This window comes from Neoarius graeffei, chromosome 19 (assembly GCF_027579695.1).
Source record: "Neoarius graeffei isolate fNeoGra1 chromosome 19, fNeoGra1.pri, whole genome shotgun sequence".
In the NCBI taxonomy this organism is placed as follows: Eukaryota; Metazoa; Chordata; class Actinopteri; order Siluriformes; family Ariidae; genus Neoarius; species Neoarius graeffei.
In genome coordinates, this window is record NC_083587.1 from 29363271 (window position 1) to 29377749 (window position 14479).

A 14479-nucleotide genomic window follows, 5' to 3' on the forward strand; every position below is an offset into this window, starting at 1 on the left:
TGTAGCAGGCTAGACATTCTGAAGTAATTCCTATCATGTGGATAAGATTTAAAAGATACAGATGTTTGAGAAAGGTTTCCAGAAATCCGGTTCACATATGCTGACATGCTACGGCTGACGCTAACCTTTAAAGAAGATACGCTATCAACGTGCGCTGTTTATGATGGAAAAATAACATCAAAGCTGTTTAAAGCTGCCTCCTGTTTGTTGTGTTTATATGCGAGATGACGTGAGCTTTATTTACATGTTAGCTACATTAGCCTTGTAGCTGCAATGCAAAAGATAAAACTTAAAAAAAAACCTTCAAACAAGAATCTTGTCTTGGGGTAAGCTGTACGTTTTGGCCGAACCTGTTCCTTCAAATGGCTATATTTTGTGTACGCTACAGTAACATCGATGAATTTACAGAAGCGAAGCTAATAGCCAAATTATAATAGGTAACCATTTGTTGATCATTTATGAAGCAGTCAAAGTCTGATGAAATGGATTATGGCTTGACTGGAGTGTTGTAAAAAGCTTGTAAGTACACAGATGCTTTATAAACATTTCCAGAAATCTACTTTGTGTTATGCTACATGCAACAGCTGATACTAAAAGATAAAGGAAATCCATTTACAGCAGTGAAAGTAGTAAAAAACGAGTTGGGCTACCTGGTGTGATGTGCACTGTTGTGCTCATATCGTGTGGATAATACGCAAGTGTACATATGTTTTGTAAAGGCTTCCATATGCAGACATGCAATGGCTTCGGATAGGTGAAGCCAAGCGCTAAAGGAAATACATTTACAACAGCTGAAGGAAGGGAAAGTGGATTACAGCTACCTGTTGTGTGTTGTTAAATCCAGTCGAGTTTGTGAGGGAATTGCTTCCTGCGTACAGTCCTGATGTCGTTGTAAAACTGCCTCCTGTAAAAGCAAGACACATAACCGTGACTTGTTGAGTGTGTGTGTGAGTTGTGTGTGTAAGTGTGTTATAGTTTCAATTGATGGAATAGTTGACGTGGATTTGAGCATTTCCATACAAGTATCAATCTTACTATGAAAAACTCACATCTTTTAACCTGTTTATTTCAAATTATATTCATATTTTAATGCAAAACTAAACTTTACTTTTTCTTTGTTTGAAATTAAAGGTCATTTTAGAAACAGCGAGAGTAAGCTAGCTTTTAAAAATATCCAACCAAAAAATCCCCCCCCATCAAAGCCACTCATCCAAAACACATGAACGCGCACTGCCTGATTACTGCTGGAGCACGAGTCCACCACAGAAAGAGAGAGAGAGAGAGAGAGAGAGAGAGAGAGAGAGAGAGAGAGTTGGGCGGAAGGGCGTAGTGCATCATTGTCATATCCAACTACCTCATGTCTTGTTCACATGTAAGAAAACACCTAACATTCTCATAATGAATGTAAACACTGAGCATGGCTGTTCTTAGCACTCATAGCTGTCGACTAGCTCGCTAGTTTTAGCAATATGTCTGCAAAACGTTTGCCTAGCCTTGTGGAAGACTCCGGTCATGCGCAATGTGTGCGCAGGTATGCAGGCAGGTAGGCTGAAATGATTATACGGGCTTCTTACAGCCCTGCGACTGCCACAGATGACGGCCCTTTCTTCATTTTATTGTCAGAGCATTTGATTTATTCGTTGCTGTGATGATGTAAAGAGAATTTCAAGAAATATAACAAACAAGGTTTTTAAAATTACCTAATGTTACTTATCCTGCCTTTAAAGCTACACTCCATTATCTTGAAGGCTCTTGGCTTTAACCTCCTAAGGCCCAAGCTGTTTTTTTACATGCATTTTTTATTTCTCTTTGCTATTTGGGCTTATTAGAACCTCATCTCATCTCATTATCTCTAGCCGCTTTATCCTTCTACAGGGTCGCAGGCAAGCTGGAGCCTATCCCAACTGACTACGGGCGAAAGGCGGGGTACACCCTGGACAAGTCGCCAGGTCATCACAGGGCTGACACATAGACGCAGACAACCATTCACACTCACATTCACACCTACGGTCAATTTAGAGTCACCAGTTAACCTAACCTGCATGTCTTTGGACTGTGGGGGAAACCGGAGCACCCGGAGGAAACCCACGCGGACACGGGGAGAACATGCAAACTCCACACAGAAAGGCCCTCGCCGGCCCCGAACCCAGGACCTTCTTGCTGTGAGGCGACAGCGCTAACCACTACACCACCGTGCCGCCCTTATTAGAACCTGATTAGAATAAAAACTAAGCATCATCTTTTGATAAGATGTACTTTTAGAGAAAAAGTATGTCCACATATGTGGATTCTTGTTCCGAATTTCCATAAAGTGCTGTCCACGCATGTGACCACTAAGCCCTAGGAGGTTAAAACAAATGGATTCCCTTCCCCCAGTGTGTCCCCTTAAGCTACCGGTATGCCCCAAAACCTGGTAACCAAAAACACCAAAATGCTAGCGCAAGATTTTTGGCATTCAGTAAAGACTGTAGGAGTTTAACTCTTTACCCGTTAATGATGACATATGACGATCCTGTGTATATCCCATAATGACAACATATGACGCCTTGTCTAAAACCTTGTCAAAACCTTGTCTTTAGACTTTTTTTCTTGTAAATATGTTCTAAGGGTGAAAAGTATATACATATACAAGGGTGGCTGTAGCAACTGCTTTAAGGGGTAAAGAGTTAATGGAATTCCACTATCTGGATCTGTCTAGCGCTCCAAATATCCGTATCGATATTTGGATTTAAGCCTGCAGTGGGTGTGGTCAAAAACCACATGAACGTTTAAAAAAAAAAAAAAACTTCACGTGATTTTTTGTTGTGTACTTTGGCATGTCAAATCTGATGCACTCCTATTCTCAATCAGATGCCCTGTGAAATTTGTAAACGAAAAAGAAGAAGAAAAAGAAATGGTGCACCTCCTATTCCTATCCGAATATGTATCTATTTAGCACACAATATCTGTGTGTATTCACTTCACTGTCCTGATTGGATGTATTTTGGTGACCCACACCATTTGTTTTTCTCCAGTTTTAAGAACATGGTGTGTCGTAGAAACCAGAATTTTTATTTTGAATTGATCTCTTATGTAACCTGTCAGAATGTGAGGAAACCAGTATTACAAAAACAAACAAACAAAAAATGCTTATGGCACCTTTAAAGCTCTCTATACATGCAATATCACGTCCACATACAAATACAGTGCCTGATATCGTTCCTATATATTTTTTTATCATAAAATGTCTGATTTTCATTCACCAGTGCCAGGTGCTAAAATAACTGATAAGCATTTATGATTTAAATAATGCACTTCTTATTTCAATACTTCACATGCATGTATTAGAGCGATATGAGTTGATAAATGTTCACAGCTTCAGATGATGAATGCTTGCAATCTGAAAAGTGAAAATAAAATAACTTGCACTAGTATTTTGGTGATTCCTTGGCTGAGATGTGTGATAGCATCTTTCACATGAAAAGAAAACTCTGATGCGTGAAAGTCGCATTGCTTTAGGCTAAAACTGAAGTGTGAAGCATGTGATGGTTGTGTGAGATGAGGGATATGACTAACAGTGTCTTTATGTCTTTCCTCTGCCTTATCAGCGATTTTATCTTGGCTGAGTTTGAAAAGAAAGAGGTGAAGGAAGAAAGGAGGGTTAAATGGGAGGATGGTCCTTGAAAAGAAAAAAGAAAAAAAGAAAATCAATTATCACCTTACCAATGGCAGAAACAGTCCCAGTGTTGTGTGTAAACTACTGAAAGGTTGATGACTACACAAATCTGTCATCACTTCACTTGGATCAGGAAGCACTTCATTAAAAGCACTCTATATAGAGGCAATCTGAAGATTATACATAATAAATAGGTGTGTAAATTTGGGTATGAATTCTTGTGCTTACATGTTTGAGTTATGTGAAATCAGGGAGTAAAATTTACAATATATTTGTACGATATACACTATGGTTCAAAAGTTTGGGGTCACTTTGAAATGTCCTTATTTTTGAAAGAAAAGCACTGTTCTTTTCAATGAAGATCACTTTAAACTAATCAGAAATCCACTCTATACATTGCTAATGTGGTAAATGACTATTCTAGCTGCAAATGTGTGGTTTTTGGTGCAATATCTCCATAGGTGTATAGAGGCCCATTTCCAGCAACTCTCACTCCAGTGTTCTAATGGTACAATGTGTTTGCTCATTGCCTCAGAAGGCTAATGGATGATTAGAAAACCCTTGTACAATCATGTTAGCGCAGCTGAAAACAGTTGAGCTCTTTAGAGAAGCTATAAAACTGACCTTCCTTTGAGCAGATTGAGTTTCTGGAGCATCACATTTGTGGGGTCGATTAAATGCTCAAAATGGCCAGAAAAATGTCTTGACTATATTTTCTATTCATTTTACAGCTTATGGTGGTAAATAAAAGTGTGACTTTTCATGGAAAACACAAATATTGTCTGGGTGACCCCAAACTTTTGAACGGTAGTGTACACCAAGCGTGAGTGTTATATCAGACGTCTAGTAAAATCACGCCACATAACAATCCTCTTTTTGCTGTGATGCCTTCTAGAAAGCATGTGGGTGTGGCCTAATATTCTAATTAGGACGTTTGATTGACACAGATCTGATATGGTTCCCAGTCACTTCTGTTTGTCAGAAGTTATCCAGATGATGATATAGTTCAGATCAGACTCGTGTTCTAATATTTTTATGCACATTTATTCTGTTGACGTCAAAATGCCATTACAGTCTGAAGAGACACATCACCAAAACATGCGAGAGTGAGAGTAAACGTTGCAACATGTCTCTCTAACATTCTCTCTGACAGCGTGTCACGGTGAAAATATTTTCCCAGGAAGTTGGTTCCCATTGTGGCCGGTTTAACTAATATCAACAGGCTCTAAGCTAATGAACAGCTGTTCCTCTCTCTCTCTCTCTCTCTCTCTCTCTCAATGTGCCATGGAGATTCATTTGCTGTGTATTTCTCCAACATTTTCGTTAAAAAAAAACCCACAACCTTTTGTATTATGGTCAACAGGAAAGTCCCCATTACTTCTAAAGCATAAGAAATATCAAGCAGGGCAATGCAAGTTCAACATCACTACCTTTACGCCAAAAAGACACATTAACTGTCTAACTCTATTCAAAGGACACCATGTTTAGATTAGCAGCCAGATGATATAGTATATTAGTATGAAGGCATACCTCGATAAGGAAATACGCAATAACCCTACTAATAATGTGCCTCTTTTATCAGGAATCTTGTGTGTAAATGTTTTCATAGACCAGACTGAACTTCATAACATTTTGGTAACTCTGATTTTCTTTGTACTCATATGTACACGCTGATAAAGATCAATTGGCTGTAAATTACCAAGCATGTTCATGGCACAGCTGATTTGCATCTCATGACACCCGCAAAACTCCATCAAAAACAATAAAACAGTGACTAAACTCCAATAATGCAGCTCAGCCACTGTAGCTACTTCAAACACTCATACTTCCTCCTTTTACACAGTGGCACATGAAAAGCCAGTCTTATTCATTGTTTTTATTGCTTTCTTTCGAACCACTAAATCACTAAATTCGTGTGCAATTAGCTGTGCAAAATAAGCTGTTTAAACTCGACAACGTGATCCGTATATACGTTCTTAATAAGTCATGCAAAATTGTAGGATTTGAAACCAATCAATCGAGGTTTACATTAATGAGTTTCCTTTGAAGAAGGATATGAATGTGTTTTCCCTGAAATTATGGGATTTCCATGAGTACTGAGTTTTTTTGTGTGTGTGTGTGTGTGTGTAAATTATCCTACGAATTAACATTTTATGAATAAAGCTTGACACATGAGGTCCAGGGTGGCACAGTGGTGTAGTGGTTAGCGCTGTTGCCTCACAGCAAGAAGGTCCGGGTTCGAGCCCCGTGGCCGGCGAGGGCCTTTCTGTGCGGAGTTTGCATGTTCTCCCCGTGTCCACGTGGGTTTCCTCTGGGTGCTCCGGTTTCCCCCACAGTCCAAAGACATGCAGGTTAGGTTAACTGGTGACTCTAAATTGACCGTAGGTGTGAATGGTTGTCTGTGTCTATGTGTCAGCCCTGTGATGACCTGGCGACTTGTCCAGGGTGTACCCCGCCTTTCACCCGTAGTCAGCTGGGATAGGCTCCAGCTTGCCTGCGACCCTGTAGAACAGGATAAAGCGGCTAGAGATAATGAGATGAAATGAGACATGAGGTCCACTGTTATTACTTGAACAATTCCATAGTAAAGTAATGGGTACTGTAGGTAATGCTACATAACATTTCGCAACTATTTAGAAGACAGAAATTAGAGAAATAATAGAAAAGATGGATTGTTATCTTTTCCAGTTTTGTATTTTTCTTCTTTTCCCTTCCAAATCACCTCATGTTCCTGATGTTTCTACAACAGGAATGCTACATTTCTGAAATAAATACTGCACTTTAAAGTTTCAGAACAAAGCTGCTGATTGGTCAGCTGCCGCAAAAGGCATTAAGGCCCGGCCCCACAATATCAATAACTATACATATAACTACAACTATAATGATAACTATAAATAAATCGGTCCCCTGCAGTTTATGTGGTTGGTGGTCGCACCAGACCAATAACGATACCTATAGCCCAGGCCTGGGTTTATCCGTATTGGTGAGATTGCTTCTGGAGCGATTTTTCCAGGCCTGGACCTGATCCAATAAAACATCTGACCAATCAGATAACTGTTCACATGTGACATTGTCTGAGCACATGCTAGTTTCCCCGGGCATCTTTGTACATCCTTGTTGCATCATGAAGTCATCATCATCATCAGGGCGGCCTCAGCCGAGCTGCACACCTAGCTGTCCAATTCTCACGATCCAGCATACAGTTGGCTAGCTCGGCAATGTCGGCCGCCCCTGCGTCCCCCTTCAAAGTGTCCAAGAATGTTGTTACTGGGCGTCCAGGCCGGCGAGAGCCGTGGGTTGGCTCCCACAAAACTAGTAGATGGCTTGCTGGCAGATCGCTGTGGCGGAAACAGTGGCCTGCAAGGCCAAGCCTGCGCCAGGCAACCTTGTCTGTGATCTTGGGCAGGTCGCCATATAGGACTTTGTTGGAGATATGGTCCTGCCAGTCATACAACTCGCAACATGCGGGTGTATGAGCCATCCAGCGACTTCTGAAGGGATGTATTCAGTGCCCAGCACTCGCTTCCATATAGAAGTATGGGTTCCACTGTGGCACGGAAGAGTTTGATCTTGAGATCTTGTGGCATGCTTGATTTCCAGACAGCCTTCATATTGTTTAGGGCTCTCCAAGCGAGTGCCTTGCGCACCTTCATATCACGACTCGTGGAGCTGACCCAGGAGCCTAGGTATTTGAAGTCGGCTACTTCCTCCAAAGGGCTGCCATTTGTCGTCACTAGAGGAGTTGTGGGGACATTGAAAGACATCACTTTGGTCTTCTGCTCATTGACAGTGAGTCCGATCTGGCGACACTCCTCCTCCACAAGCGTCAGCAGTCTCTGAGCCTGTAAGACATCGTTAGATAGTAGAACAATGTCGTCGGCATATTCGAGATCTGCAAGCACCTTTGCCGGGTGCCTGCGCAACCTGCGCGGAGTTAATGTGGTACCAAGTTCCGCCTCTCTCCCAGTGATGGCTTTGCGAAGGGCGTAGTCCAGAATGATGACAAATAGGAATGGTGCCAATGTGTCACCCTGGAGTACACCTTGGATGATCTCAAATTCATTGGACTCTCCATCTGCCGTGATGACCCTGGCGCGTGTGTTAGTATACATCGCCTTGATGGCATTAAGCAGCCTTGGTGGAATACCGTAAGCCTTCAAGATCTTAAACATAGTGTCACGATGGATTGAGTCGAAGGCCTTTCTGAAGTCTAGGAATGCCAGTACTGCAGGGAGGTTGTTTTTTCGCACTTCCTCAAGGATACGACGCAGGGCAAGAATATGGCTAATGGTTGATCTACCCTCACGAAACCCATTATGGTTAAAGCGGAGATGAAGGTCAATGGGACCACGGATGCGAAGTCATGGAATACGGATTCACGGAAAATAAAAAATATAATACAAAGCATGGATCTTTTATTCATGGATATGTGATATTTTCTGTGAAATATCAATAGTAAATTAATAAAGTAAACACATAAATGCAGGTAAGATAGTTTAATTAGGAACTCCGGCAGTCCAAACATTTAATTGTTCTAGATTTCTTAATTTTTTATCCGTGATGCTTCATCCGTATGAAATCGGTAACCAATCTGTAATATGCTGAAACGTCTGCAACCAATCCGTTAATTATTAGCATCCATGAAGCATCCATATTAAAATCCGTAACCACTCCATATTTTGTAATTTTGTATGTTATATTGTCAACCACCGGAGTGTGTGCATGGGTTGTTTTGGAGTCTAAGCTTCACAGCATGACCCAGAATAATGCACTACTACTTGTGAAAAACTTCCATTACTATTCCGAAGTTGTATGCATTTATTTACCTGAGTGTCAGGACCAAGCGATATTATAGTCAGGATTATAGTTGTGGTGTGACTGCGCCAAACTGGAGCTAAATTCAGGCACAGGTATTGTCATAGTTGTAGTTATAGGTGTAGTTATAGTAGTTATTGGTATAGTTATAGTAGTTATAGGTATAATTATAGTGGTTATAGGTATAGTTATAGGTGTTGTGGGACCGGGCCCTTATGACATCATAAGTTGGCAGTTGCAATTCAAACTAATGGAATTCAAATTTCATTCGTGTGTTTACGGTAAATGTAAAATGTTAGACTTTAAACCAAAAATCCATTCAAATTACTGACAAAATTGGGTATGAAAAGAATGGGTTTTAATTCAAGCAATGTTAAACATATAATTTTAATCACCTTCAATCACTGATGGGAAGTTTAGCATTGATCTCAAAGCAGGCGGTTCAATAAAAGTATTTTTCTCTTCTGCAGACTTCATATAAAGCGCATCAGACTCCTGAGTTAGCAGGAACAGGGATAGTGCTAAATAAAATTGAACAAGGATCTACAGCAAAACATTGGCTAGTTGACTTTGCTTGGGGTCTGATTGGTTTAAAATATATTTCTTGATTCTCAGCAGAGCTTATCTTTCTATCTAGATGCTAGACATCTCAATAAAAATGTGGCAAAGTCTTCATTTTTCTTTCTCCCTTTTTGGGTGGGGGTGGAGTGGACTTTTCCAACCCAACCGTGAACTTTCTCCTCAGACTGCAGATTCCCATTGCACACCGAATTAGCAAAACCTACAGTTTAAAAAGTCATAAAAGGGATAGACGTTGACTCTGGATGGAGTGTGGAGCAACATGAAAGCCGATTTGAACTCCCTCCTGTCCATGAAGAATTGCCTCATGCTGGGGAAAAGGGCCTGGTCACCCAACACCCCACCCTTCCTAGGGCAAAAACCTCCACCACCACCACCCCAACTCCCCCCTTCATTCCTAAATACACACTCCAGCACTTATTTGTTGTGCTTCACTTAATATTTCCCTCAAGAGGAGACAGTGACTTTTCAATTGCGGCTTCGTTTGCTCTTTTTTGCAGCAGAGGTTTTGTTTTCTTGTCGCGGGAGCGTGCAATGGAGTCCAGATGGACTTTATTTTCAACAAAATTAACCTCATGTCGTGTACGAAGAACGAAGAAAGACACGATTACTGAGTTAGCATCTGGATGAGTGAGAGTCAATGAAAGAGTGCTACTTTCTTTCTACTGCTTGGAAATAAAAACATTACAGGGATAAATAAACTGAATCCTGATGTTATATTTGAGCATGATGATCAAAATGCAGTTAAGGCTGATGAAACCCATCAGAAAAATGCATGGGAAAAAATTGCTGCATGTGTCTGTGTGAATCTGTTTCTGTCTGCAAGCATGTGTTCAAATAACAAATCAAGTGATTTCATTTGATTAATTGACACATTTGGACTGAACTGAGAAACCACAGGTCTTTTCCATTAAGGCAGGAACAAGAAAAGGAGAAGAAGAAGGAGAAGAAGAAGCAGGAGAAGAAGCAGAAGCAGACTCCGACCTTGCATCTGGTAGCTGTAGGGCGCTTGTCCCGTCTGCGGTGTTGAGAAGCTGGAGCTGTAACTGAGGAAGCTGCTCTGTCCTGGAGACTGAGCTTGACTTTCCGTCTTGATTCCTGCCCACAATGGACCTAAATCAGTTAGTGACACCAGAACAGTGACGCATAGTCCTTAATTTCACAAGTTACATATTTAAAAAAGTATTAATATCTATCTATTTAGTGATCCATAATTGAGAGTGTGTTTAGTTTTTAAAGCAATACAGAAGCAACTTTTCTTTTAAAATTCCTTTTTTACTTTAACCGAAGAATGATCAGAATACTTCATCCCACAGCGTTGTTGAATTGTTGAATCTGATTGGCGAGAAGGTGTTGATTAATTTTCTGTAACAGCAGCTTTCATGGATAATAAAGGCATTACATCATGCTAGCGCGGATTATTTTATTTTCACTTTTTTATAATAGCACTTCCCATTGAGTTTTATTCCTTATGTAAACAATTCCTGATAAAACAAAACTTTTATTTCACCAGCTTAAAATGACTACATTATCTTAGAAGCCAAAATTAAATCTAGTGCGCTAGAGGTTCGGTTTGTTCATCTGGGGGAACATTAAAGCCCTAAACCAGCAGGTTTCCCATTCAGAGAGGGTTCCAAGAAGAACCCATTTAAAAGTTTATTACTATCATTAACTCCTAAGGAACGCTGATAATCAATTATTCAAAAACCATCATGCTACATGCACATCGCCAGCAAGGGCACTACGGTTGTCCTACAGTATTTGGGACAAGGCAGCCTAGGTAGGCAGCATTGCTGGACAAGTCTGTTCTGTTGACATGATGGCATAAAAACAGTTTCTTTTGGATATTTGAGAAGCTAATCCCATGGCACCAACTTTCTTTGCAGGCAGGTGTTGAAAAACATGGCAAACACACTTGTCATATTTTTTTTCCAATAAACTATTGTGATAATATAATGTAAACTGGGATGAGTTCAGTTATTGCAATGTGAAAATTTAATTTGTTAAAAGATTTCCACACATTTTACATACTGCATTTACTTACGCTTCACTTCCCCTCAAAGATCTCAAATTATCCATCCATCCATCCAACCATTCATCCAACCAACCATACATCTATTATCTATCGCGTTTATCCATCAGGGTCCCGGGTGAGCGGGAGCCAATCCCAGCTGACTTCAAGTTTTGAGGTGGGCTACACCCTGGGCAGGTCTCCAATCTATCACATGACTAACACAAAGACAAACAACCATTCACACTCGCATTCACACCTATGGGCAATTTAGAGTAACCAGTTGACCTAATCCACATGTTTTTGGACTGCGGGAGGTAAAGCTGGATCTGTGCCACACACATCTTGAATTATGCTTCAGTTTTGGGAGGGTTTTTCTGGCATTTTACTTCTCATAACGCTATTGTAATGCCAAATGCATATTAAGTATCCTCCATCACAAGTACAAATTAAGCTCTATTCTTCCATCGACCATCTAAATTGTTTTATTTTGCTTTGCTTGTTTAATCTCATCCATCTTTCGATCTAGCACAAAAGAAACAGTTTAGAAATAAAAGCACAGGCTAGCAAGTATTTAGTAGATAAAAAAAGCATCATCAGCACTAATCTTATCTCAGTGATCAGTGTAGAGCTCGGTGTATCGCTGCTGCATATGTTTGGAGGAGTTTTAAAAGTAAGTGTTAATTATTTTTGTATTGCCATGAACTCTGAAGAGCTGGTCGCGTCAGTGCGGTAGAGTATTGCCAAGGAGTGCGCAAGGATTAAAATGTGAACAACGTTTCATTCTATAGGATGCAGTGAGAATCCAAGCTTTTGGTTCAATAGAGCTTGGGACTGTGATGTCATGACACAATGATTTGTTGGAAATCCATTATTTTGGTATATGACGTATTTGAGTTAGCAATACGTCATATACCAACAGTCATATACAAACAGCCAAAGCTTCTTTGCTTTTGATAGCTAAATTTCTTTTTCAAAACAGATCGGCTCAGTTCAAACCTGATTGGCTGAGCTATGTTTGAAGTCAGACACAACCGTGACTCTGGCATAATGCTTTGATTCTCTATGAATGTGCCAAGTTTCAAACCAATAAAACTGTTGCACGACAGCCATTGTTTTGTCCATTGTATCTTTGTCTGTTATTTTGCTTAGCAACCAAATCTTGTTGTTAACAGACTAAGTGTAAAATAATACAGTTTCAACTGCTGTCATGCATAGATGAGGGAGTCTTTGTGTGTGTGTGTGTGTGTGTGTGTGTGTGTGTGTGTGTGTGTGTGTGTGTGTGTGTGTGTGTGTGTGTGTGTGCTTACCGTAGGCTGGGATGCCATAAGGCTGGCCTGGTTGGGGGTAAGTTGCGTAGGCCTGCTGCATTCCTGTGCTGTACTGCGTCTGACCATACGCCGCCATGTTTTGTGAAGAAGGAGTGGGAAGAATATGTGGATAAGGTCTGCTATTGTACGGAGGAGAAAAAAGGAAGACAGGACCATGATACACATTCGTTCACTCACAAAGATTCAAGATTTGAAACACAAACTTCTCCTCATTGATTGTTATGATTTGGCTCATAAATCATATTTGTTTCCATTTAAAGAAAGTGCTTTATTTCTCTCAACACAAGCAATTTTATTATGCATTAAAGAACTAAATTATTTTTATCTGTTTATCGTTGTATTTAATGTTGTTGAACATCTGTGAACAAGATTATGCTATAGCAGCACTAGCTTCTTCTACCCAGTTAATAAGACAAAAATACCTCTGAACATGACAAAATTGCATCAGATCAACAAGTGTATGCGTCAGGGGACGTGTAAGTTGCTACTCTAGAAACTAGAGCACATTCATAGAAAGCTGTGATTTCCCTTGCAGCTGGAACAACTGTCAGGAAGTTACCTTATAACTAATCATAATCAAGAAGAATGCTGAATACCATGATGTGGTACGATATGGCACAACATATTTTAAATGTCTTGTATAAATACAGTATGTCTTGTTGGAGAAGAAAATAAAAATACCAGCATGTACACCAATCAGCCATAACCTGTCAAGGGGTGGGATATATATTAGCAAGAGAACAATCAGTTCTTGAAGTTGATGTGTTGGAAGCAGGAAAAATGAGCAAGCAAGTTAATGCTGGCTAAAACAGAAAGGTGTCAGCATTAACATTTTCAGCAGTTTGTGCTACAGTAGCTCTTCTGTGGGATTGGACCATATGGGCTTGCCTTCGTGCCCCATGCGAATCAATGAGCCTTTGACACCCATGACCCTGTCACCGGTTCACCGGTTGTCCTTCCTTGGACCACTTTTGTTCGGTAGTAACCACTGCATACCGGTAACACCCCACAAGATGTGCCATTTTGGAGATGCTCAGACCCAGCCATCTAGCCATCACAATTTGTCCCTTGTCAAAGTCGCTCAGATCCTTACGCTTGCCCATTTTTCCTGCTTCCAACACATCAACTTCAAGAACTGACTGTTCTCTTGCTGCCTAATATATCCCACCCCTTGACAGGTGTCACTGTATTGAGATAATCAACGTTATTCACTTTATCTGTCAGTGGTCATAATATTACGGCTGATTGGTGTATCACTGTTATCATAATCATAATCATAGATGCTGGGAATTATATTCAGAAGAATACTGTGTTACAAAATGTCAACAGTAGATATATATGTTTTATACCAGATTAAACAGATAAAGGAAAAACATGTTTTTGGAACATAATATAACATTTTTACACTGATAAAGTGTTTCTGATTTGATTTCATAACCATAAAGTCTAATACAGGGTTTGTCTATACACAATATACAACATACTAGGGTGACTGTAGCTACTAGTGTACAATTATAGCCATCAATATCAATAATAAGAATAAAATGAAATAGTATAGTAAGGTTACCCTGAAAAGGAATAATAAACTACAAAGAAAAAAGTGGTGAGATAATTTAAAAAAAAAAAGCTCTTGCTGTATTTCCAAATAATTAGACTAAAGCTCAAGATTGAGAAGAAGGTTCGGAATTAAAAATCGCCAAAAAAAAAGAAAACGAATTGCTTGTTTTATAGAGTGAAAATAAAAGTCTACTTACTTGGAAGGATAGATCTGTGGAGAGAACTGGTGAGTTTGTCTTGGGCTGAAGCCACTGCTTCCAATAGCTACGGAAAACAGGCAAGCACATAGTTTTAAGCATTATAGAAAAAATATTAAGCAAATATGACTGTGTGCCAGCAGAAACTCTTGGAATCTGAACGAAAAAGTCATTACGTTGGATTTATTTCACTTAAAGCTGAATAACGAAGCGCAGTAATGAGGGAAAATAATCAGGAGGCTTTCTACTGACTGTGCAGATCTCTTTGTGGGAGGGCATAGTGACCACACACACACACACACACACACACACACACAGTGCAATGTACAATCTG

General features: G+C 40.0%; 1 protein-coding gene across 5 annotated transcripts in view; it reads right to left on the bottom strand.

Moving 5' to 3' along the window:
- eya1 (EYA transcriptional coactivator and phosphatase 1) overlaps positions 1-14479 on the bottom strand; it is a 76811-nt gene that overhangs the window by 40062 nt on the left and 22270 nt on the right. For 2 of the 5 annotated variants that reach the window (XM_060899963.1, XM_060899964.1), the window contains exons 4-7: positions 14146-14212; positions 12371-12510; positions 10034-10162; positions 822-904 (exon numbers count right to left, since the gene is read on the bottom strand). In XM_060899963.1, coding sequence (XP_060755946.1) covers positions 822-904; positions 10034-10162; positions 12371-12510; positions 14146-14212 — 419 coding nt within the window. The remainder of the gene's footprint in view (positions 1-821; positions 905-10033; positions 10163-12370; positions 12511-14145; positions 14213-14479) is intronic. The other 3 variants (XM_060899965.1, XM_060899967.1, XM_060899966.1) reach the window with 3 other exon arrangements.